The following is a 23,867-nucleotide window of genomic DNA, read 5'->3' as shown; positions in this document are numbered from 1 at the left end:
ATGTTATGAACGTAAACATGTCAGCAAACCAAAATATATGCAAATCATGTCAATTAAAAGCCAATAAACTTGGAGAAGATGTATCAAATCCTGGTGTTAAAATGAAGCATATAGTATTGATTACATACAACCAATATTAGGTAAAACAACAAAGAGACTAAGAATTCATTGCCTAATCTCTGATCTCAGTAATTTAAAAAAAATAAATATTTTTTTTTTTTAAAAAAGAAGGACTGACAAGATAGCTTGCTTACTTATTTTGTGTGTACGAGTCTCTCCTGTTATGTGGGTCTTGGAGATCGAACTGAGGTCATCAGCCTTGGCGATCTCCAAGACCCACATAACGGGAGAGACCCGACTCCCGAACATGGTGCTCTGGTCTCTGTACAGTCTCTGTCTCAGTCTCACTCACGCATTTGTACACACAAAATAAGTAAGCAAATGCAATTTTCAAAAAAGTTTGGGGGAGAATATAAAAATAATGAAGAGGTATGGAAAACGAACATATCACAGAGACTATCAGCAATTCCAGGCAACTTCAATAAGGAAAAATAGCATGTTAATTTGTATTATATATTTAAACTCCTACCTCACCTCATAGTGGAGACATCCTATGAAATGTTTTCTCGGCGACTCTGACATTCTGCAAACATTACCAAGTAAACTTATACAAACCTCAGTTATATGTTATAGCCACCATCATATATGAATCTATAGAGAGCATAACATCTTGATGTGTCACATGTCTATATAGTATGAAGTTGGCAATTAGATGAATAAATAGGATAGAACTGTGGATTTGAAGACAGAGCCCTTAAAATCATCCTTGCCTTTTAGATTCACGGGTGACAGACTGGGCTGCACCACAGGAAAACAATCCCTTTCCCATGGAAACTACTCAAGCACTGGAGTGACAGTGTGGCCACCAATGTTTGCACGCCCTTTCCTCATACCATGTAGGAAGGCATTCATAAATTATAAATCTAAAATCACACTAAGACATCCAAAAGGTTATGGGGAACACAAAAGTGTTATGGGAAATCTCTTCAAATACACACAAAGCTATATTTTTAAAAAATTCATAATTTTTTAGACATAATTTAAACTACACTAAAATAATTGTATTCATCAGATAAAACAAAGAGTAAAAAAATGAAGTGACCCCAGTGGAAGACACCAACTGTCTCACATACATCTGATGACTTTAAATAAGGAAGGAAAATAGCCGAGGAATTTGAAAAAAAATCTGTGAGTTTTTTTTGGCTTTTTTCAATTTTTTTATTTGAAAAATCTGTTTTATATAGTAAGTATGTACATGTCCAATAACCATAAAAATTCAGAACACATTTAGAAATGAGAAAAATATATAAAATGAAGTTGTAAGCCAGACAAACAGTATTGATGAACACATGGGACAACCGAACACAAACTCAAGATGAAGTATAAGTTGTTATTTCTTTGGAGAAAATGGCTATGAAAGAGGTAAAATATTATCTATCATAGGTATAAATTTATGTTGTGATAACACAGAAGACACAGAAATAATAACATAAGAAGCCGAAATCCTGGGAACGGAGACAAGAGGAGATACATTCAGGAAGTGACAAATGATTATGTGGCCTAGGTGACAGTCAACCTCAAGGTCTTTTATGAGTAGTTAACAGTGGAGCACGGGCTAAGTTTTGCATAGATATCATATGCCTGTGATATTTTACCTGGACATAAAGTTTGCAAAGGAAATAGGTACAACTTATTAGAAAATAAAAATTCAGAGAGGCACATATAAGTGACCAAGTAACATATACCATTTGTGTTGAAAAAATTGTAAACATAACCTTTTCCTCCTAAGTTAATTAATATTATCTCATCAGAATTTCAACATGCTTAATTTTTAATAGAAGGAAAAGAACCACAAAACCTTGGAATTTTTCTTAAAGGTTTAATATATGCATGCATAAATAGATAATATATTTATGTACATGTGTGTATCCATAGTATATATAATTTTAACCTAGAAGTAAGAGCAATAATATGGGCTATTATTATATGATACTAACACATGGTATGTAACTCTAATACTATAATAACAAACTCCAAGGAATCCCAATATAAGTAAGACCCATTGATGGATTTATATGGATGTGAGGTTTGTATTAAGAGCAACAGAAACACATGTATCAACCCAACCATATTTAAAAAAAAACACTATTAGTAGAGAAATATAACCAAAGACTGAGAGCTCTGGCATCCAGAATGGGTGTGCAGTTCTTCCTAAGCTCCCCACTCTCACCCCAGCTCATCCTGTCTACAAGGTCCACCTCCTGGAGGGAGTTTTAATACCCACCAAGTGTCTTGGTCTCAATGTATCCCACTTCAAGGAAGTGATCCTAAGCCCGAGAACTCTAGAAGCAGAGGAGGCTGGGCCTGTGCAAATGGCAATGAATCACTGTCAAAACAAACTTTTTAAGGTGGGTGCACAAGCACTTCATCGGATCTCAATTCCCCCCATTAATGAAGAGTTAAAAGCCACAAGCCACTGTTACCCCAGAAGAGGTTTGAACATTCTTCCGGTGGTGACTTGAACCCCACCAGGGAGTGGTTACTGCACACAGCAGACCTCCCTCCCATAGCTTCAGTACAGAATAAAGCCATGCCGGACAACAGTGTTTGAAAAGACCTGGATAAGGCAAATGAGGAATCCTGGTACAATGCTAATGAGAATATAAATTATGCAAAACAGTTTGTGTTCCATTTCAAAAATCTAAGCAGAACTACCATCTAACGCAAACATTATGATACTGGTTATGTATTCAAATAGCAATCAATTTGCCAGAGAAATGGCATCATTCCCGTGTGTGCTGCAGCATCAGTCCCTCTCACAGACCAGACACGGAAACAACTGAGGCTCCTTTTAGATGACAGTATACCAAGACCTTCCTTCCAGTAGCAGGACATCCAGGTGCTTCCCTGAGGGCTGCACCCCCACACCTCAGAATGCCTCCTAGAGGAGGAGAGGACCCAGTACCCTAGAATAAGAGCAGTAAGATTGGCTATCATTACATGACACGAACATGCAGTTTATACCTCGAATACAGTGATAACTGTCCAAGGGTCTCAACGCTGTATATCATCCACCGATAGATGTATCGTTAAGAACAACAGAAAGACATATTGATATAACCATATGAAAAATGCATTACTAATTAATCGAAAACATACACACAACCAGCAGCAAATAAAGCAGTGGACCTCTTGGCAGACTGATGGGACCTTGGCACTTTCTATGCCCTCCCTGAAGCTCACCCCACATTTCAGGTCTACTCAGTGTTACTAATTAATCCAAGAGACCAAAGACTGGGGACTAGGCAATTACAAGAACTTGGTGTCAGGCAGTTCTGAAACTTACCACCTGGAAAAGACATGAAGGCAGATGAAGACTCTCACAGTTCCCAATGAGAGGGAACACAAAGATATCTCATAAGCTGTCCTGTTCTGGGGGCGGGGAGGGCAAAAAGGAACAGTTTCTTTGTAACAGGAACTCAAGTAATTCTTCTCCTGAAATGTTCATAGGCAAACATCCTTGGGACTAGAGAGGCAGCTCAGCAGTTAAGAGCAGTTGCTGCTCTTCCAGAGGACCTGGGACTTGGTTCCCAGCACCCATATTAGGTAGCTCACAACCTGCGGCAACTCCAGTTCAGGGATCATAGCCCCTCTCTGGCACTGCTCTCACTGGTGCACATGCATATATACACTCAGGCACAAATACACACACACACACACACACACACACACACACACACAGACACACACATATGCACGCACGCACATACGCGCTTAAAAATGTTAAAATCCACTTCTGTGGTACCTGGAAGAAAACAAAACATTTTTTTTTTTTGAAAAATATTGTGTTTGAGATATACCATGAGGAGCAAATGCTCCGGAGGCGTTCGGTGTAGCCTTTCTGGGGAGCACCTGTGGGAAGCCAGGGGCGCTCACAACGGTGGAAGGGGAAGTAACAGTGTTTGGGAGTGTGGGCGGGGATGTGGAATTTGAAGAACCAGGTACCCAGACTTTAGAGGAGCTGGCCTAGGTTCTGGATTTGAGATCCTGCTTCCAATGCATCTGTAAAGTCCAGGGACTAGGTGGAACATGGAGAGGATGAAGGGGCTGGGAATCTAGGGAACATACATAGCTCCTTCCGTGAATGAACGTCACACTGAGAGACTCTCCCCTGATGAGCCACCAGTCCTCGCCACAAGTGATCCAGAGCAAACGGTCTGTCAGCGTAGAGCTGCCCTTGCTGGGAGGGCTCCAGAGCCGGCCGCAGTCGCCACAGCGGAGGGGACAGTCCCCTGGGCTGGACCCTGCACGGCCGCCCGCTCCGCCTGGCCGCGGACCCTGCTCCGCCGCAGCGCTTCCTGCTCGCGCACCGCCACCTCCGGGCGCCACACGCACACTCACCATATCCGCCTCTCGGTGCCGCCGGCGCCCTCCTACCATCGCCCTGCACCCACGGCGTCACCGCGCCACCAAAGCTGCGCAGGAGCTTCCCGGGCAGCAGACACACAGCCCAAGATGGAGGGTCCCAGACAAAGGCCTGGTGACAGGCAGAGCCCGCCCCCGTCCACCGTCTGTGTGTCTGATTGGACATGCCTCAGCCCACGGCTTTCGATTGGGCAGGGCTTCAGGTCCTGCCCACTGAGTGACAGTAGTTGTCGCCAACGCACGGTTAAAGGAGCCTAGGATGACAGGGTCTCAGGTACAGCTGCTGGGGACTCTGGCTCCTGTCAGGTATGTGTGTATTAGTCACAAACGGGAAGAAGATATCAGTTTTCAAAGTTTCAAATTTTCTGAACTCTATTCTCATTAACTTGGTCTTCAAAATAGAAAGAGCTATCTAATGCATTTTTTTTTTTTTTTTTGTATTCAGACTAAAAATTGGAAAGAAACAAGCGAAGTCAATTTTGGTGGCACACGCCTGTATGTACTTTTAGAACTTGCAAGGTAAAGGCCGGGAAATTGCAATCTCAAATCCAGTTTGGCTACAAGATGAGTTTTATGCCATCCTGGAATGCATATGTAGACCCTGTCTCAAAACAAAGAACTACAACCCATGAAACGGATGGTAATGGCCCAATGCACTTAAACATATTTTTATAATCTTATCAGTGTAAAATTGGCCACTTTTGTTCTGTTGGGACAAAAAAAATCTTCCAAACTCAGCAAATGTTTTAAGGTTGTATCTCATCTCAGTTTAGAACAGCTACAACATCCTTTTGAGAGCTGCGACTCTCCTGATCTCAGGAAGTAGAAGGAACTGTTATACCAAAGGGGAGGGAATAGAAGTTCCTATTGGTATTTCTTCTGAAGCCCAGAGAGGAGAACCAGAGCAGCCTAAAAGAGAGCAGAGAACTTCAATCAGAACTGCCCAAAAGTAAACCACTGCTTCCCAACAGCTGTTGAAGACAGGCCTATTCTTCCAGAGATTGGACAGAGGCAGGCAGGGATTGTGGAGTCGTGAGAGGAGAAAATGTTATGTCTTTATATCTATCTACAGCCTTGGTCTGTAGAGTTTAACAAAAGATAACCTTCCAATTTTGCTCTTTGTTCTAATGATCAAGCTGTGGGTATTGCTTCCTTCCTTGATGTGGGATATTGTGTGATTTCTGGAACAGTATCATATTTCTGTGAACTCAACAACATCTAACGAAAGGAAAGGGAAATCGGTGTTTAACATGAAACCTATTGTTAGCCAGGTAACTTGTAAGCAACATGTCATTCAGTCCTGGCAACCTGCTTTTATTTATAGTCCAAGGAATGATCTGTGGAAGCCATACTTCTGGTTGTGAATAAGTGTGCTTCTTGAGCATACGGGAAGCAGAAAAAAATAATAAAAGATAAATTGCATGGAGCTGATCAAGAGAAGCAGAAGGTAGATAGCAAAAACATCTTTAAAGTGGGAGTTTATAATAACCAGCAAGGACAACTGAAGGGGTCTGAGTGAGAAGCAAACAGGCTGGAGAAATGGCTTAGCCCTTGACGTGCCATCCCAAGGACCACAGTTCGAATCCAGCACCCACACAGGTGGCTCAAGAACACCTGTAACTTCAATCCTAAGGGGTCCTATACCCTCTTCTAGCCTCCAGGGCGCCTGTATGTACACGTATGCATACACTTACACAGACACATAAATGAATACACATAAAATAAATAAATAAACACAGGGAGGAGGAGGGAGGTCCAAAGTAACAACACTAAAAATTGTGTTTACAAACAGGCAGCAAACATTGGCGAGGGGATTTACTGGGGTTCCTGATCTAGATCTTTGTCTCCTCAAATGAGCCCCAGCCTCTCTTTCCTACTGCAAGCATTTTTACAACCGTGGAATGAACCATAGTGAAGTTTGTTGGAAGTGGTTTAGCTTTCAGCGTTTCTGAATGATGCACTATGTTTAATAATCTAGCATGCTTGCCATGTTTTTGCTGTCCTTGTTACAGAGCCCGGGAGCCAGCCTGTCTCAGAATAAGGAGTTTTGGAGAAGGGAGGACTTCCTTACCCCTCAAATCTGCTTTCAATACGCTTAAGGTAGCACATGATAATTTGACTTGGCCAGCGTTCTGTTGCTGTGAAGAGACACCATGGCTTTATATTGGGACTGGTTTACAGTTTCAGAGGGTGAGTCCATTATTAGCCTGGCGGGAAGAGTGGTGGCATGCCAGCAGACATGGTGCTCGAAAGGAGGTTGAGAGTTTTATATCCAATCCACAGTCAGCAGGAAGAGAGAGCCACTGGGCCTCACTTGGGCTTTTGACACCCCAAAGCCCACTCCCAGTGATATGCTTCCTTCATCTAGGCCACACTTACTCCGACAAGGCCTTACCTCCTCGTCTTAATCTCTCAAGTAGCACCACTTCCTAATGACCAGGCATTCAAATATGTGACCCTTTGGGGGACGTTCCTATTCAAACTACCACAATGCCCAGAAAGAAAAAGGTGGAGAATGATAGAGGAAGACGCTTGTAATCAACCTCTAGCTTTTCCATGTACTCACAGGTGAGAGTACCTACACAATACAAACACACACACACACACATATTATATGTATGTATATATAAATATATATTAATATATTATATCCCTAATAGACCAAAAGTCCCAACTGTTTAACAACTGGACTCAGGGGACTCCAAATGCAAACACCTTCACTCAGACATAAGACTCGTGTTTTTGTTTCTTTTAGATCTTCGATAGCTTCCTCGGTTGATATTGTTCCAAATTCTCATTATGTTTACTTATAAAGCATTTATTTGTTTTATTTATTTTAATTAGTCTGTATCTATGTGAGTATATGCCATGTATGTGTTTGTACTTGCAGAGGTCAGAAGGATAGGATATTCTTTGTGTTTTGGGTTTTACTTAAGACAGGGTCTCTCTCTGTCCTGGATCTCTCTGCATGGGTCAGGCTGAACTTGAATTCACAGAGATAGGCTTGCCTCTGCCTCCCGAGTGCTGGAATCAAAAGGTGTGCACCACTGGGCCTGTATCAGAAGAAGGCATTAGATCTACGGCAACTAGAGTTTGGGGTGGTTGTGAGCTGTCTGATGTGGGTATGGAAACTTAACCCTCGTCTTCTACAAGAGCAGCAAAATGCTCTTACCTGCTGAGCCATCTCTCTAGCTCCTGCAGATTTTTTAAGTTGGCATGAAAATATTTGTCGCTGCTTTGTGGCTTTCTAGTCTTAACTGAACTACTTAATTTCAATCCTCTGCTGTATTCAACTGTTCATGTTGTTTCTGATTGAGCTCGGTTTCCCAAGCACCCACTGTGTGCACTGATTCGTGTTAATCGGTAAGTGTCGGCTGAAGGCTTTGCTGGGAAAAAACAATCTCATACAAACTTAAAACTGCCCAGTGCAGTCACACACACCTTTAATCTTAGCTCTCCGAAGACAGAGGCTGGCAGAGCTCCCTGATTTTGAGGCCAGCAGGGTCTACATAACTAGTTCCAGCCACAGATACATAGTGAGACCCTGTTGCAAAAAAAAAAAAGAAAGATACTGAACATTATACTGTGGGCATGACAATATGGATGCACTCACGAACTCACTGAAGCTGGAGAAGCCTGTAAGAGATAAAGCCAGTCGACATTTCAGAATGGGAGCCACCCTCTCCCAACATTAGATGAGGAGCTATTTATAGTCGAATGCTTCTGGGGGAGGGAGAATCAGTTTTCTTTAAGAGTAAGAGTATGGACCACGTTAGGTCAACCACCTCCTGTGGATGACTCCACATCCATGAGCATACAGGCCGCACAATTTGAATGGGAGAGGGCTAGCTCAGCATTGGAAGGGGTTAGGGGAAGTGGGGTTAAAGGAACATAGGCAGACGGGGAAATAGAAGGCAGCCTCCTTGAGATGGTGGCTTCTTGTTCCTAGAAGACATTATCAGGGGGAATGAAAGCAAGGATAGGTATCTAAACAGGACCAGTAGGGGGAAGGGGAGAACTCAGGGACCCCCATGAAATACCAAAGCCAATGTCCACTGAGCAGTGGGCAACCACCCAGGCTTGTGGCTCCTCCCACCCTTAAAGAAAAAAAAGCAGTTACTTTTACTTTCCTTGTGGCTTGGTCTTCTCTCTTCCCAGATATTCAATTCTTTGTCTGTTCAAGGAAATGAGCTCAGAAAACCACCCCAGGAACTACCTGCCAGCATCCCTGTTACAGCTGGGTGATGATGGATCAAGAAGTGGGCAGAGTCCCAAGCGAATATGATGAAAATACATAGTGTATGTAAAAAAAAAATGGGTAACTTCTTAAAAAAGTGTATGGGGGTGGGTGAGACTAGTGAGCGGGCTCAATTGGTAAAGGCACAGGCCTCTAGGCCTGACAAGCTGAGTCAAATCCCCAGGACCCATAGGGTAGGTGAGAATCGACTCCTTCAAGTTGTTCTCTGACCTCTATATATGCACACCAGGGCATGTTGACACTCATAAGCACATACACATTCACCCCAAAAACTAACCAGCAGGTAATTTCTGAGGTAGCCTTGATAGGGTTGCAGTAAAGTAAAAATCTAGCTCATAAGGATTCAAGAAGACAGGACATCTTTACTGTAAACAAAGTTAAGTCTTGCTAGGTAGTCCTTGGTTATGCCAGGGAAAAGCAATGAGGTCTTCCCAAGATCATTTACATTCAACCTTCGAGCATAACCCAGACTCAGTTCTTTGGAGCAAACCATTTAACCTACTTGCCAAAGGTCATGGAGACAGGCTCAGTGACAATGCGAGCTTTGCTTATATACGTGTGTGTGTGTGTGTGTGTGTGTGTGTGTGTGTGAGAGAGAGAGAGAGAGAGAGAGAGAGAGAGAGAGAGAGAGAGAGAAATCTAGTTCTGTTAAAGCATCAGCTATAGGTTCCATAACCTAATATTACAGACTTTTGAAAACTGGCATCTTATTTCTATTTGTGACTAGTATGTGTGTACACACACACACACACACACACACACACACACATATATAATTCATAAGCTTATATGATATTAGACATGAGGTTCTGAGGGTAAGTCGCGAATGCCCAATTACAGGAATATATTGTGCTTCACAAGCTCTCCCTGCCTTAAAATTGGTTGCAGTCAAGAACCTGTCATCCTGGACTCCTTTAGCCCTGCGTTGGCGCCAACCACTGTCACTCAGCGGGCAGGACGCGAAGCCCTGTCCAATCGAAAGCCCTGGGCTGAGACATGCCCAATCAGACACACAGGCAGAGGGTGGGGGCGGGCTTTGGCGGCCGCCTGGCCTTTGTCTAGGAGTCGCCATCTTGGGCTGTGTGTATGCTGCCCGGGGAGCTTCTGCGCGGCCTTGGTGACGCCGTGGGTGCGGGGCGATGGTAGGAGGGCGCCCGCGGCCCCGAGAAGCGGACCCGGTGAGTGTGCGTGTGGCGCCCGGAGGTGGCGGTGCGCGAGCAGGAAGCGCTGCGGCGGAGCGGGGTCCGCGGCCAGGCGGAGCGGGCGGCCGTGCAAGGTCCCCTGGGCTGTGGGGCTGTCCCTCCGCTGTGGCGACTGCGGCCCGCTCACAAGGAGCGCAGCCCTGTGCTGGCTGCCTGGCTCCTGCAGGTTGTCTTTGATTTTGTTCTTCTTATTCTGTGAGGTTTTTCCTGGAGACGAACTCTCGTCCACCGGATGCTTAAACCCCCACCCCTTCCTGTGACTTCGCCTGTTTCCTCTAATTTTCTGGAAGGTTTGGTCCTTGGAGTCCCAAATCCAGAATCGCGAATACCAGCTCCTCCCTTCCTTGTTCCGCGTGAGCACTTGCCCCAGATTTACCTCTCTTCCTCTGTTCTCAAACACCAACTTCCAGTTTCCGTTATGTTAACTGTTCCCCATTGTACATTTCACATATACATTATTGTATGATTGGTTTTTTTTTAAAAAAAAAAAATCCAGAGGACTAGAGAAAAATAATCTCTCAAAGACTATATAAAACTTTCCTGTGAATATAACACGGAAAGAGAGGAAAACAAGTCATTTGACTCCTGAACTTTGTGCAGAACGTTACTGAGTTTCACACGAATGCTTTGTGAATGTTTTAGCCTGCAGGTTACAGCAACAAAAAGTAACACCTGTTAACGTTTTGCATACCTAAGTATCTGAGAATAACAATAGAATGGAGCTTTTAGTGCTGGCCATGACCACACATGTCCTCATGAGGTCCGTTGTAGTATTTTGAGGTCCTCACCCTTGGACGAACCCTAAGCACTGCAGTGTTTGAATTTAGTGAGTGTCATAGCTTTAGTTTGGATGACACTTTCCCTCGTGTGGTGCTCATCATGCTCACTGAAGCTAGGGGAAAACTACCTTATGCAGGCTAGGACACATCTGGTGTTGGGTTCAGTCAGGGACAAAGTAATTGCAGAGTTGAGCAAATGATACTGATTAGGTAACCTACGTGAATAACTAAGACAGAAACACAACTTAGCAGTACATTTATTTTGTTTATATGTATATGTGTGTCTCTGTGGGAGTGTATGCCATTAGCATGCAGGTGCCTCAGAGGCCAGAAGAGGCATTGGATATCCTGGAGCTGGGCTTACAAGTTGTTGTGAGCTGCCTGACATCGATGCTGGGAACTGAACTTGGGTCCTCTGGAAGACCAGCAAGTATTATAAAGTGCTGAGCCATGTCTCTGGCGCCAAGATTTCTATATTACCTCAAGACCAGCTTACAGATTAGTCAACAAAAGATAATGGTTTAAAAAGCAATAGGTTTGGCCTTCCTCTCACATCGCATACTACTGGAAAGCATGAAAGAGCACTGACTTCTAGGTGGGCCCGTGCAGCCATTCCAGTGCACTGGCCCATTGCGGCTTTAATTTTGAGGATTTTAAGTCTTTCTGGGGGGTTAGGAATGGGAGGGAGTTCAGGGTCCTAGAAACTTTCTCAGTGTGCCGTGTGTATTTGCTTCATTGCTGTATCTGTTTCAAGTGTTTGAACACAGCTTTGCCTAGTGAAAAAAAAAATCAAAGACCAAATTCAGGATATTAGCTGTGTCTTTCTCCAAATTCCAACAGGAGGAAATGCTTTCTCTAATCATGTCTTCAGGGCACCTTCACAATAGGATGTTCCAGGCACAGTGATTTGTTTTTATCTGTACAGGAAATCATAAATTACTTGCAAGTACTAAAAATGGTGCAAGTGATTGGCACACCTGTTTGTTTTAGGCATGTTTTCAAATTTCTCTTGTGATCAGAAATCAGAAATGTAAGTTGCTCCTTTATTTCTTGAGTTCTGCTACTAGGGTACGTGTTCATTGTCTAGGACTGAAAAGGACAAGGTCAGTAACGTGAGTCATGTTGTCTGGTGGTGACACATGGCAGCGTTTGTATCTTGTCCTGGATCACATTGGCTTTTTTCTTTTTTAAGAGTATTTTAAGGACTTGAGAGATGTCTCCATTGAAGGGTACACTCACAACCAAAACATACACCTTTTTTTTTTTTTTTTTTAAATTCTTCGTTTCATACATGAGTACAATGTGTCGTAATCATACTACCCCTGCTCCCCTCAGGCACCACTTATAGGCCCTCCTTCTACCTTAATGTTCTCGTTTTTTACTGTAACTCAAGAGTCCAGTTAGTTAGGTCAGCTGTTTAGTACTTGTAGGGAGAAGTTCCTTGACATGGAACAGGTGCAGAAACTTCATCTGCAAGGAGCGGCCGAATGATACTGAGTGTCAGAATGTCAGCAAGTCGCCATTAGTTCTCCAGATTTGTAACCAGGACAGTCCCATCGAAAGGGAGTTATTTCCTGAACCTTGGATTCAGGGTTCCCTTTTTGGCACATTGCTTGTGAAGCTGTGTTTGGTACCTGCACTGCAAAGGCCTTGGAATACATTCATCCTTTCTTTCAGATCTCTCCCATCTCCCTGAGAGGAAGGCCACAGTAGGGCACTGGTGGTTGAGAATCGAGGAGAATCAAGATGCTCCAAATGACAGTCAAGTCACTCTCTGACGCTCAGCTGCCTCTTCAACCATCAGGTAGGTGAACTTACCAAAAAGAGCCCACCTGATCCTAGCCTAAATTACGGGCCAGCCCAATCATACTGTATGTAATAGTATTTTAAGGGGCTTGTTATCTAGTGCAAATAATTATCACCCCTTATGATAGATAGGATTCCAAAAATTAATGACACCTTGCTTATATTGGCAAAACAATAGATGATTTATAGGTACCGATTTCCTCTTACTGAAAGATACTGTTAGGTCACACGGAAATACATGTAGACGTGTAAACACATGATTGGTGTTCAACTCACCATACCTGTTATGCTGGCTTTTTCCATTTATGGGTTGGTGACTCTCCTGTTACTTAGGAACCTAGAGAGGCAGCCCCTCCTGTACAACCGAAGGCGTTGGGTTGAGGAATGTCTAGTCAGACAGATAACAGTAGGGGGCAGGCTTTCCCAGTCTTGGTAGGACCTTATGCGTCCCTAGGCTCAGTCTCCTCTACTCTGGAGGTCTAGGTGGCTGTGCTGTAGACCCTGTTGCCCTGTGACGTGCTGGTGTGGGGAGTTCCATAGGGAGGACGCTCGATGCCCTGGAAGCCAGAAATGGTGAGTGTGCGGGCCAGCGTCTTATACCAGGGACTGTAATTGGTGGGAATTGTTTGTGGCTCTGGAATCAATAGGCTGGGAACCCTATACTGGGTGTCTGAGCCCCAGGTCCCCTCTTTCTGTGGGGTGGGTGATGGGCTGGTACTTGGGACCCAGGTGGCCTGTCTCATTCCTGCAAGGTGACTTCAGCTCCTATTGGAGCTCTCTCTGTGCCTTTAGTTCCCTACCAACTTCAGGGCAGCAGGCCGGACCATCTGTGGGCACAGGGGGTATTGTGTTCTGTTCTCAGATGATTACAAACATTCTAACTATCACGAATTTGACTTTTAACATAATCGATACAGCTTTAAAAATTATTTCAGAATTTCATATTATACTTTGATCAATCCCCCATTATCCTTTTGAACATCCCCCTGAACATTTCTTCCCAATAAGCCTTTCTCTTCCTTTTCTGTACTGAAGTTTTTAATAGCCCTCTGCATTTAAGGAGGGTTGCTGGCATGAGTGCAGGTAGGGGATGATTGGTTGCAAGGGCAGTTGAGTCCGTGGCAACACCACTAAGGAGTACTCAGCATTCATTAGCTGTCCACACTCCTTGAGGAACGATGGGACCTTGTGAGTGCTGCCTCCTCCGTGGTGGATTGCAGTGGGCCACTTCTTGTGTAGGCAGCCGCTGCCAGTCTGTTTCCCCCAAGAAGACTTTGCTCTCCTCTCTGGGTTGCTTCTACTTCTCACTGCATTTCAGCTTCCACTCTCCTCTCGTGTTTCTCGGTGTTCTCCCCTCTGTTCAGAAGAAAGTCTGTCTTTTGTTACTCTGGTCATCTCGTTCTTGGAGTCACCTGTAGACAGCTTGTAGTCCTCCATCTGACCCCCAAAAATCCCAATTTTCAATCTGTTTCATTCTTCTTTCTTACTTGACTTTTTTTAAAAAAGGGTTTAAAAACTGTGTTAAACTTGGAATTCACAAATGCTAGCTGACTGCTGTGGAACTGAGCTACATTCCTAGCCCACAGAGCATTTTTTTTTTTCCATTTGTTTTCTGCCTGAACTAGAGGAGGCAATTTTTAAACTATTTTAAAGCATAAAGATGAGATGGAAACATGTTTAGATTTTAGTACTGCATGTTCTTAGATGTCTGCTGGTTCCTTGCTCCTTTCTTCTATGCATATCAACTGGCATGTGTGTAATCTCCATTTGTAACTGTGTATTAGTCTCCAAACGCGATGGCTGGTACCTGAAATATACTATTGTTGTTTATGTTTATTTCCCTGTGGTAAGCCTCGTATTACATTGTTATCCTAAATAATATAAGTAAAATGTAACTTAAGTTACATCACTGGTAGGGACTAAGTGTCATTTTTTATTTAGAGTTTGTTCAGTTTTAGTTAGCATTTAAGACAGTTTATAACAGCATCCTTACACTGCTTGTTATTTCTGGTGATGTTTATAATGATGATTAATTTTCCAGGAAGGTTTTTTTTTTTTTCTACTCATACTAACCTATCCATCAACAGCATAAGAGTGTTTACTTCTCTTAAAGAGGAAGAAGATTTATTTAAATCTCTGTGTGGTACATTCTTAGCCTCACGCCAAAGGGAAAATGTGAACTTGTGGGTGACACCTCTGACTTCTGCTTAGAATACTGTGCATACCTTCCATGTGGCTCCTCCAGCTTCTCAGAAGACTGTACATCACTTGCATTCACAGTGTAGAGGGAGCCCAGACAGCAAAGGGAGGCACCAAGTTGGCTTATGTGAATGTTGTGTTTTTTCAGTATCTCACTTGGATAAAGGCATGGCAGTCAGGGCTATGGATGAAGTGTTTATCCTTGCCCCAGAACTTCTCTATTGAAGCCTGTATCCAAATCCACATGCCAACTGTATCTGCAGATAGGGCTTATCGGAGGTAATTAGCATTAAATGAGCAAATGTGTGTGAGATGCTAACACAATACAGCTGAACTTCCTTATCCAAAAGAAGAGGAAGGGCTGGGTGTTAGCACAGTGTAAGAGCATTATTTAAGGCATCCCCCTGAAGAAATTAAAAGAAGGGAGAAGTATTTAGTTTTTTTGCATGGAAAGACATTCTGATTGGGCTGTCACGTGGTTATCAGGAAAGGAGAGTTTATCAGGTACAGAACCACCTGCAGTCTTTGCTATTAACTGACACAACTGTGAAAACAATTATCTTTCACCCATTATCTATAAGTTTTTATTGTAACCCATAGCAACTAATGCAGGGGGAAGAATTAGATTTGGAAGCACGGGAATTTAACCTGTACTACTCTTGCTATTTTTGTGTTGATTTTTTTCAAGAATTGTTTATTATTATTATTATTATTATCATTATCATTATCATCATTATTATTATTATTTGGCATGTACCTGGAGATCAGAGAACAACTTTTGAGAGTTTGATCTTCATATGGAGCCTAAGGATTGAACCCAGGTCATCAGATTTTTTAATGGACATCTTTACCATCTTGCCAGTGTATAAATTTTTTATAACAACATTGAAATCAACAGACCTAAGGAAAATTAATGATATTGCAATAAAGACATTATCTAGTTATTGTATTTTTGTGATAATTTTACATCCGTGAATGTAGTGTTTAGTTTTTTTTTTTATAATCTTAGTTTTATTATCTGAGAAGTTGTTTTTGTTACTAAAGTAGGTACCTTTAATTCAGTATTTTGTTATTGTCTGAACATATTCTTATATGTAAACATTTTCTGTGATGACTAATCTTGCTTGTCAGTTTGACATACCTAGGAAGAGGGAATTTTAATTGAAAAATTGCCTCCATTAAATTGACCTGTGGTCATGTCTGTTGGGAATTTTCTTGATTGCTGATTGATGTAGGGCTCCCAGCTCGCTGTGAGTGGTGCCTTCATGGGCAGGTGGGCCTGCGCTGTGTAAGGAAGGCAGCTGAGTAAGCCAGAGGGAGCGAGTCAGTAAACTTCCTTCCTCTGTGGTTCCTGCTTGAGCTCTTTCTTGGCTTGGCATCCCTTGATGATAGGCTCTATCTAACTTGAAAGATGTTGTAAATTCTTTTTCCCACAGCTGCTTTTGTTCAATGTTTTATCGAAGCATAGAAAGCAATTAAAATGGTTTCTTGTGCAGTTTATTTAGGCATTGCTGGATATTGAAACCAGGAAGCTGTGTGCTAGGAAAGCCCTCTGCCACTGACCCACATCCCAGCCCTTGTGCCATTTCTGTAGAGTGTTTATTGAATCCTCCTATTTGGAATAATGTCTAGGGAGTTCGCTTGGGATTTAGGTAGATGTTGTAAAGATGATGCTCGCTCTTATGTTTTGTTAGATTTTCCAGTACTCATTATAGAGTGCTGAATACTTTTGTGATTGAGCACAAAAGTTAACCCTCTAGTTGTGTGAATATTTCTTGGGAAGACATCAAATTTCCATTCACCCTTAAAAACACCAATGACAGGTGAAAAAAACTATTCCACTTAAGTCCTGGTGAACCAGTGAGCTTAGTTAGAGTTACTTAATAGGCACATGGGTAATATTAAGCAGTTACAAAATTGAAGGGAATGACTTTCTGCTAGATGTCTATAAATCTTTGAGAATGTTTGGCGCCTTGTGAATGCCTCTCCTTGTAACCATCAATTGCCTATAAATCAGAGGTCAGAGTTAGTGATGTAGATGGTCAGTTGGCTCATGTAATTTACATAATTTATGGAACCCCAAGCCTTTTTTAAAAAAATACCTTTTGATTTAGGAAATGGGTAAAATAGTCACTTTTTTGTGGACCCTAGCAGTTTTTTTGAATTAGTAAAAAAAATACAAGAATGACCATAACTGCAATTATTTTTATAGCAGGTTTAATTTTTAAAAGTTTTATGTATATTGGTGTGTGGACATTTTGTCTGCATGTCTATGTGACAGGAGTGTGCTTGTGCCCTTAAACATCTTTTGATCCTCTGAATTGGAATTCTAGATGACTGTGACCAGAATGTGGGAATCAAATTTTGGTCCACTGGGAGAACAGCCAGTGCTCTTAACTGCTTAGCCATTTTGCCAGCCTCTGAACAGTTATTTATGTATGTAATGAACTACTAACAAATCCATGAAATTAAACTTCTAGAATTACTTAAGTGCAAAATCATTGGATAATAAATGATTTGAACATTTACTGGTATTTTCACTTATCACAACATGAGAATTCACAGATATGGTATTCTGTGTGGTTCTGTTAGCTTGTCTTGTGTCCTTTGTGCTATCATAACTGGACTTCTGTTGCTTCTTGTTCGTGAGAACACATCCATGTAAACATTTATGAATTCTGCTGTATGTAAGTAACAAATGTTTTCTACTTCATCATTCTGTTGTACATGAACATTAACTTTTTGTACACATCAACAATGTGTTTGTACTTGTGTCTTTGAACTATATCATGTTCTTTCCTAAGAATTTTATTAATTCTATTCTTTCTACTAAAAAAGATTATTCAGCATCCATAAGGGAAACTGGGTAATTACATATTCTTGAATTATATTAAATTCATGTTTAGGTAAGTTTTGTGTTATGTTAGACAGATACCCATATAGAAGGATGAGCTCCTAGGCTGAAGAGAAATGTGTCATTACAGGGGTTGGTGTCATTTGAGGATATAGCTGTGGAATTCACGTGCCAGGAATGGGAGGAGCTGAGTGAAGGTCAGAGGACCCTCTACAGGGATGTGATGCTGGAGAACTACAGCAACTTGCTGTTCTTGGGTGAGTGAAGAATGGAATGTAAACTCTTTATCATTGATGTCTCCTGAAATGAAGATATTTTCTTTTTTTCTCTCTGCCTGACTTAGTAATTTAACATTTCCCATTTACAGGGCACTGCAAGACCAAACCTGAGTTGATCTTCAATTTGGAGCAATCATGGATTGTAGGAGAAGCCTCAGACCAGAGCATCCCAGGTACATCAGTGCAAAATATTTAGAGATTAGGATGATGAGAACTAATCAGATATGGTCACCAAATTTACCCACCCCAGCCCTAAAAATGGCTAATCTTGTATATTAGACATTTGTCTAATACACTCTCCAAAGAAGACTGTTTTTGTTGTTGTTACTGAACTGTTTTTTTTAGACCAATTATAAATCCTATGTTGTTTTTAAACTTACTATAAATCTTATGTGGATCTTGGAGAAAGAACATTTATAGTGCTAATTTAGGAAAAGTCTAATAAACTGAGTTGTAAGGAAGTAGCTTTGCATTTATGTTTATTGAGGTAATTTAACTATGAGATGAGTATTTTCCAAGTTTGCTACATAATATATAGGTGACTAACAGACTTGATAATAGTCATGAATATTAAATAACAGAGTTACAAATTAAAAATGAGTAGCTTAAGGCTACTATTTAATCAGTTATTTGGCAGTTACAGGTGGAATTTGCATGAATAGCATCAGAATGCTCCATAGTAAAGCTGTAGATTAAAAATGTTTTAGGATTCTCTGAAATAAAGAGAGATATGGTAAAAGGAGAAAATATTCCAAGTCTCCTGGGCAGCTGAAAAGCAAAAGTATAATATGTGAGCATGCACACACACACACCACACCACACCACACCTGATACCACACCACATCGTACCACACCACACCAAGAGGAGATAGCCTCTCACTATTTCCCTGTGCAGAGGAAAACCAAAAGCCGTAAGCATAAGAGAAGCCTGGAGTGTGTAGTCAGCCTTAGGGACAACTAGACACAGGAGAAACGAATAGTTTTCAGAAGGCTTAAATCCAGTTGAGCATTCCTTGTCTTAAAGTAAATTCTTCATAATAGACTAGCACTAGAGAAGAAATCAGTTATAGTGCTATACCTAGACTCCAACTTGAGAGAGGCATTTGAGAGGGCACTCATTCAGTTTTTGAGACTGAGCTATGCTATAGACATGAAATCAATTAATCACAGATTGTAGAGGGTATAGACATGTTATCACTATTATTAATTTAGCAAACCAGACGACTTTTTAAGATAAAGATTTAATGTATATCTTCCAATAAGAATCCTAAATCTAAGTATTTTAAACTTTAAAGCAGATGACTAGAACAGAATAAAAACTAAGATCTTGTTTGCTCTCTGCAGCATTTCCTGTCACTGGCAGAAGTGCATATGGATTTAAAATAAGAACAATGTTTCTTAAACAATGTAAGGGACTCATCAGTAGCTCTACTCACATGAGTAAGCCAACTTCATGATTATTTAGCTTAGAAGGTATAAAGAAATTTACTGAATATTCATAAAGAAACCAATCCTTTAAAATACAATTATTTCATAATTATTTCAAATGTTTATGCACTGAATATTGGTGTGCTGAGTTCCATAAGAAATTATTTCTAGACACAAAGGAAGACAGAAGTTCTGGATAGAGCAATAGCGAGTGACTTCAGTATTCCAGGAGTGTATAATATACCACTAATTAATATAACAAATTTGAACTAGACAATATCCCCTTTCATGAGTGAAATAAATACTGGAGTTGAGTGATTAAAATAGTCTACTATCATAAATAACTAACTCAGGAACAGGATTTAACAGAAACTTTATAGTTAACAGAGTGCATCAGTGTAACTAAAGAGACATCTACAGTATATACTATCCAGTGGCTGTGAGATTTACATCTGAGCTTTCTCTAAAACAAATCAAATTTGACGTCATAAAGCAAGCCCTAATGAACAGATAACATTGGAAATATTTTTGGGTATATTTTAAAAATCAAAACTAGCAATAGTCAGAGAAAAGAAGTGAAACAAATAATGTGGTTGAATGCAGTTTTGGATGATCAGTGGCTAGTAAAAAAGATAGGTGTTAATTTTCCTAGAATGAAGTAAACTTAAAAAAGCAAGACTGAGGAGTGTGTGGAAGGAGGAAGAGAGCCTATAGGTCTGGGCAGAGAAAGATAGACATGAATATTATCAGAGTACTTTGTGTACATATATAGAAACAAAACAAGGAAACCTCTTTGGGTGCGAAAAGTATTCAATTGTGTACATATATAAAAATAACATACTATGCCTTAGTTTGTATAATTAATGTATGTTAAATTTAGAAGTCACATATGACATTGAGTTAGACAAAGGAAAATGATATCATTTTGGTATACTATATAATATTTTTCTAGTTTTTTTATTTTGATAAAATGAGTAGGAAGCAAGTAGATGGCTAAAGCATAATAGGAATTTGGGGAGTGTTTATCTTTGTGGTGGGAAGGAAGATAGTCCAGTTTGTGCATAGAAATTTACTTTAATGTCATTTCAGATTTCCAGGAATTGAATGCCCTGGGCAAGTTCTGTCCAGAAGCCAAAGCAAGACATGTGTGGCAAGTTGCACTCGACAGTGATACATCAAAGGATTTGACTGGAGTAGGGAAGGCTTTCGATGTGAGTGCAAACCATGTTTCAAATCAGAATAGAAAGAGTGAGAACCCTCGAGGAATGAGTCCTGGAAAGCTTATTCTGTGGAAGAATGTTTATTTTCATAGTGATGCTGATGAGCTAGAAATTGAACCAGATGACCTGAATGGAACTGTAAAATCCATCAAACATCCAGAGCATGTTACTCTATACAAGTCTGAAAATTCACAAAGTTATTTTCAGAGTCTTATACCAGGGAAATCCTTCAACACAAAAGCATTATTACTGACTCATAAATTCAGTGAATATGCAAAATCTTTAGGTGATACAGCATTTATTGGCAAAGAGATGGCTCAGATAAGGGGAAAATCTTTTGAATGTAATATATCAGAAATAAAGTGTAACAAGTCTGACCTTGATGAAAAGGAGCAAAGACGCCCTGGAGAGAAACATTACAAATGTAGTGACTTTGAGAACCCTTTCATTACTGAATCATACCTTCCAAAACATAAGGTACAGCATGCAGGAGAAAAACTCTTTGCCCAGGAGGAATACGAGTTTTCTCAGCAGTCAGAAGTGAATCTCCGTCAGAAAATCCACAGAGGGAAAAAGTCCTATGAATGTAAAATATGTGGAAAGTGCTTTCATTGGAAAACTAGCTTCAACAGACATCATAGCACTCACACCGGTGAGAAGCCCTATGAATGTAATGAATGTAGGAAAGCTTTCTGCCAAAAGTCACACCTCACTCAGCATCAGAGAGTTCATACAGGCGAGAGACCATATATATGTCTAGAATGCAGGAAGGCTTTCTATCGTAAGTCAGAGCTCACTGACCATCAGAGAATTCATACAGGCGAGAAGCCGTACGAATGTAAGGAATGTGGGAAAGCTTTCTGCCAAAAGCCCCAACTCACTCTACATCAGAGAATTCATACAGGCGAGAAGCCCTACGAATGTACGGAATGTGGGAAAGCCTTCTCCACCAAGTCCTACTTAACGGTACATCAGAGGACTCACACAGGCGAGAAACCCTATGAATGTACCGTGTGCAGGAAGTCGTTTATCTGTAAGTCGAGTTTCAGTCATCATTGGAGAACTCATACTGGTGAGAAACCCTATGAATGCAAGCAGTGTATGAAGACATTCTACCGGAAGTCAGGCCTGACTCGACACCAGAGAACTCACACAGGTGACAAACCCTATGAATGCCAGTTGTGTGAGAAAGCTTTTTACTGCACTTCACACCTCACTGTACATCAGAGGACTCATACAGGTGAGAAACCCTATGAATGTAAGGAATGTAGGAAATCTTTCTATGATAAGTCAAACCTTAGAAGGCATCAGAAGATTCATACCATGGAGAAAGCCTGTGAATGCAAACAATGCAACAAATCTTTGCTGAGTAACACTTTGCAGCATCAGACAATGTACTATGAACACGAAGAATGCAAGAAAGCCTTGCACCATAAAACAAACTTTACTTAAACATCTAACACTTCTTACAGGTAAGGGGACCTGTGAATGTAAAGAACATTGGGAAACATTTACCCACATAACAGATCTTACTGTATATAGGAGTACCCACATGAGAGATTAAACCTTATAAATAAACAGTGAAGGAAAAACCTTGATTTATGCTTTTTTTTTTAAACTGAACTCACAATTGACTGTGGCAAGTAATTTAGCTGGTACATTAGTGATTGCTTTTAACCCAACATAATATGTTTATGGTAGGGGGTCACTTGTACTTTGACAGCAGAGGATGACACCATGACTTAAAGAAAATAGGGCCAAGTTTTCTACCTAAGGTTCTAACATACTATCAGAACTTGATGTGAAACCAATGATGGTGAAGAATTGTCCCCAACTCTGAATAGAATTTGGAACTCATTGCTGGGTGTGTTGGTGCATGCTTATAATCTCAATACTTGGGAGATTGAGGGAGGAGGATCAGGAATTACAGTCTAACCTTGGCTACAGAGCTATTTCAAACCTAGCCTCTGTTACATGAGACCTTAAAAAAAAAAAAACAACCAGATGATTAAAAATACAAGAATTTGAGAATCTGATGGTATCATAAACCCTATATGTGACAAAGAACAAGAACACAATTAGTGGAGATGTTGCCATACTTCATTTGAATCAAGTATGCTTTAGGAGTTTTGTGGAAACGTGTGGAATTTTGTGGAAATATGGTACTGGGCATCGCTTCACTTAAAAGTGAGACCACTAGAATTTAAGCAGTTAGAGCTATGGATGTAGCTCGGTGGCAGAGTGCTTGACCACTAATAATGTTAGCTGTGTTTCATGTAGATTGCTTGTTATAACCTTAAAAGTTTTATTGTATTTACTTGTGTCTATTCCATATCACATATGTCAAGGGCAGAGGACAAACTCTCCAAAGTTGGTTTCCTCCTACCTCGTGGGTCCTTAGTATAAAACTCAGGTTGTTAGACTTGGCAGCAAGTGTCTTTATCCTCCCTCTGAGCTATCTCTAGGCCTGTATCTTATACTAATTAAGTTTGATAAAATAAAAGCAAAAGTTCTGGAGGTAGCCCATCCAGTTCAGCAAGGACATTTGTTGGATCATTTTTGAAGAAAATCTCCCTAACTTTTCAATTTGGAGAGAAGGTCTTGCTACAAACACCCTGGTTGATATTAAAGTCCTGCTCTTCCTCTCTTATAAGTGCTTAGATTACATGTATGTGCTATTCTTTTGCCCAGCATATAATTTTAAGGTTTAAAAAAGTTAAGACTGAGAACTTCTAAAGCTCTTTTGGCTGTTGTCTGTATGTCTAAATGTACCATCACTGTGTTACAAAAATTTGAGCAAATGAAAGATTTGATTTCATAGCTCAGTGATAGGATGCCAAATCTGTCAAGATCAAGAAAAATGAGGAGCCGGGCGGTGGTGGCGCACGCCTTTAATCCCAGCACTCGGGAGGCAGAGGCAGGCGGATCTCTGAGTTCGAGGCCAGCCTGGTCTACAAGAGCTAGTTCCAGGACAGGCTCTAGAAACTACAGGGAAACCCTGTCTCGAAAAACCAAAAAAAAAAAAAAAAAAAAAAAGAGGGTAATGTGAAGTTCAGAGTTCATAGCAGTAGATACCTATACCTTGATCATCACAGACAAGCAGAAGTCAAGGAAGCTGAAGAAGAAAATGAAGGAGTTGAAATGAAACATGCCCTCATTTGGATTGTGTTAAAATCCTACAATGTAAAAAACTTCTGTTCATATAACTTGGGCATTAATTGGAAATAATAAAATATTTAAAATTATTTCAAATCATGTTCATTATGTGTACAAGCAGGATGGTTATTCCCAGTAAGCATAAATTGACCTCCAACCTGCAGTATTTGTGGTTGACATAAATGAAAATTTATTATTTAAT

General features: G+C 40.9%; 1 protein-coding gene and 1 long non-coding RNA gene across 4 annotated transcripts; both read left to right on the top strand.

The window, feature by feature from the left end:
• The first annotated feature begins 4,720 nt into the window (after positions 1 to 4,720).
• Positions 4,721 to 6,763, top strand: LOC119824452. The gene is made up of 3 exons (XR_005287096.1): positions 4,721 to 4,791; positions 4,931 to 5,004; positions 6,498 to 6,763. It is a non-coding gene; the product is annotated as an uncharacterized LOC119824452 (long non-coding RNA).
• Positions 6,764 to 9,792: 3,029 nt separating this feature from the next.
• LOC119824439 (zinc finger protein 39-like) lies at positions 9,793 to 22,107 on the top strand. 3 transcript variants are annotated; one of them, XM_038344567.1, is made up of 7 exons: positions 9,793 to 9,921; positions 12,402 to 12,528; positions 13,014 to 13,103; positions 17,714 to 17,840; positions 17,951 to 18,034; positions 19,206 to 19,301; positions 20,379 to 22,107. In XM_038344567.1, exons 3-7 carry the CDS (start codon positions 13,083 to 13,085, stop codon positions 21,959 to 21,961), a joined length of 1,911 nt encoding a protein of 636 aa, XP_038200495.1. In that variant the 5' UTR covers positions 9,793 to 9,921; positions 12,402 to 12,528; positions 13,014 to 13,082; the 3' UTR covers positions 21,962 to 22,107. The 3 variants fall into 3 exon arrangements, with proteins under 3 accessions (XP_038200495.1, XP_038200494.1, XP_038200496.1); XM_038344566.1 differs by having other exon boundaries at positions 13,008 to 13,103; XM_038344568.1 differs by lacking the exon at positions 19,206 to 19,301 and having other exon boundaries at positions 13,008 to 13,103.
• The last annotated feature ends 1,760 nt before the right edge of the window (positions 22,108 to 23,867 follow it).

This window comes from Arvicola amphibius, chromosome 10 (genome assembly GCF_903992535.2).
Source record: "Arvicola amphibius chromosome 10, mArvAmp1.2, whole genome shotgun sequence".
Lineage (NCBI taxonomy): Eukaryota > Metazoa > Chordata > Mammalia > Rodentia > Cricetidae > Arvicola > Arvicola amphibius.
Note: the sequence above shows the minus strand (reverse complement) of the source record. Positions and strands in the feature narration are given on the sequence as shown.

What these genes read in the sequence shown, in the direction of transcription:
- LOC119824439 (XM_038344567.1), top strand. Translation starts at nt 13,083, where the DNA reads ATGCCCTGGAAGCCAGAAATG. An exon ending in TGCCCTGGAAGCCAGAAATG is followed by an intron (nt 13,104 to 17,713) that starts GTGAGTGTGCGG and finishes GTGTCATTACAG; the next exon opens with GGGTTGGTGTCATTTGAGGA. An exon ending in CAGTAGCTCTACTCACATGA is followed by an intron (nt 19,302 to 20,378) that starts GTAAGCCAACTT and finishes ATGTCATTTCAG; the next exon opens with ATTTCCAGGAATTGAATGCC.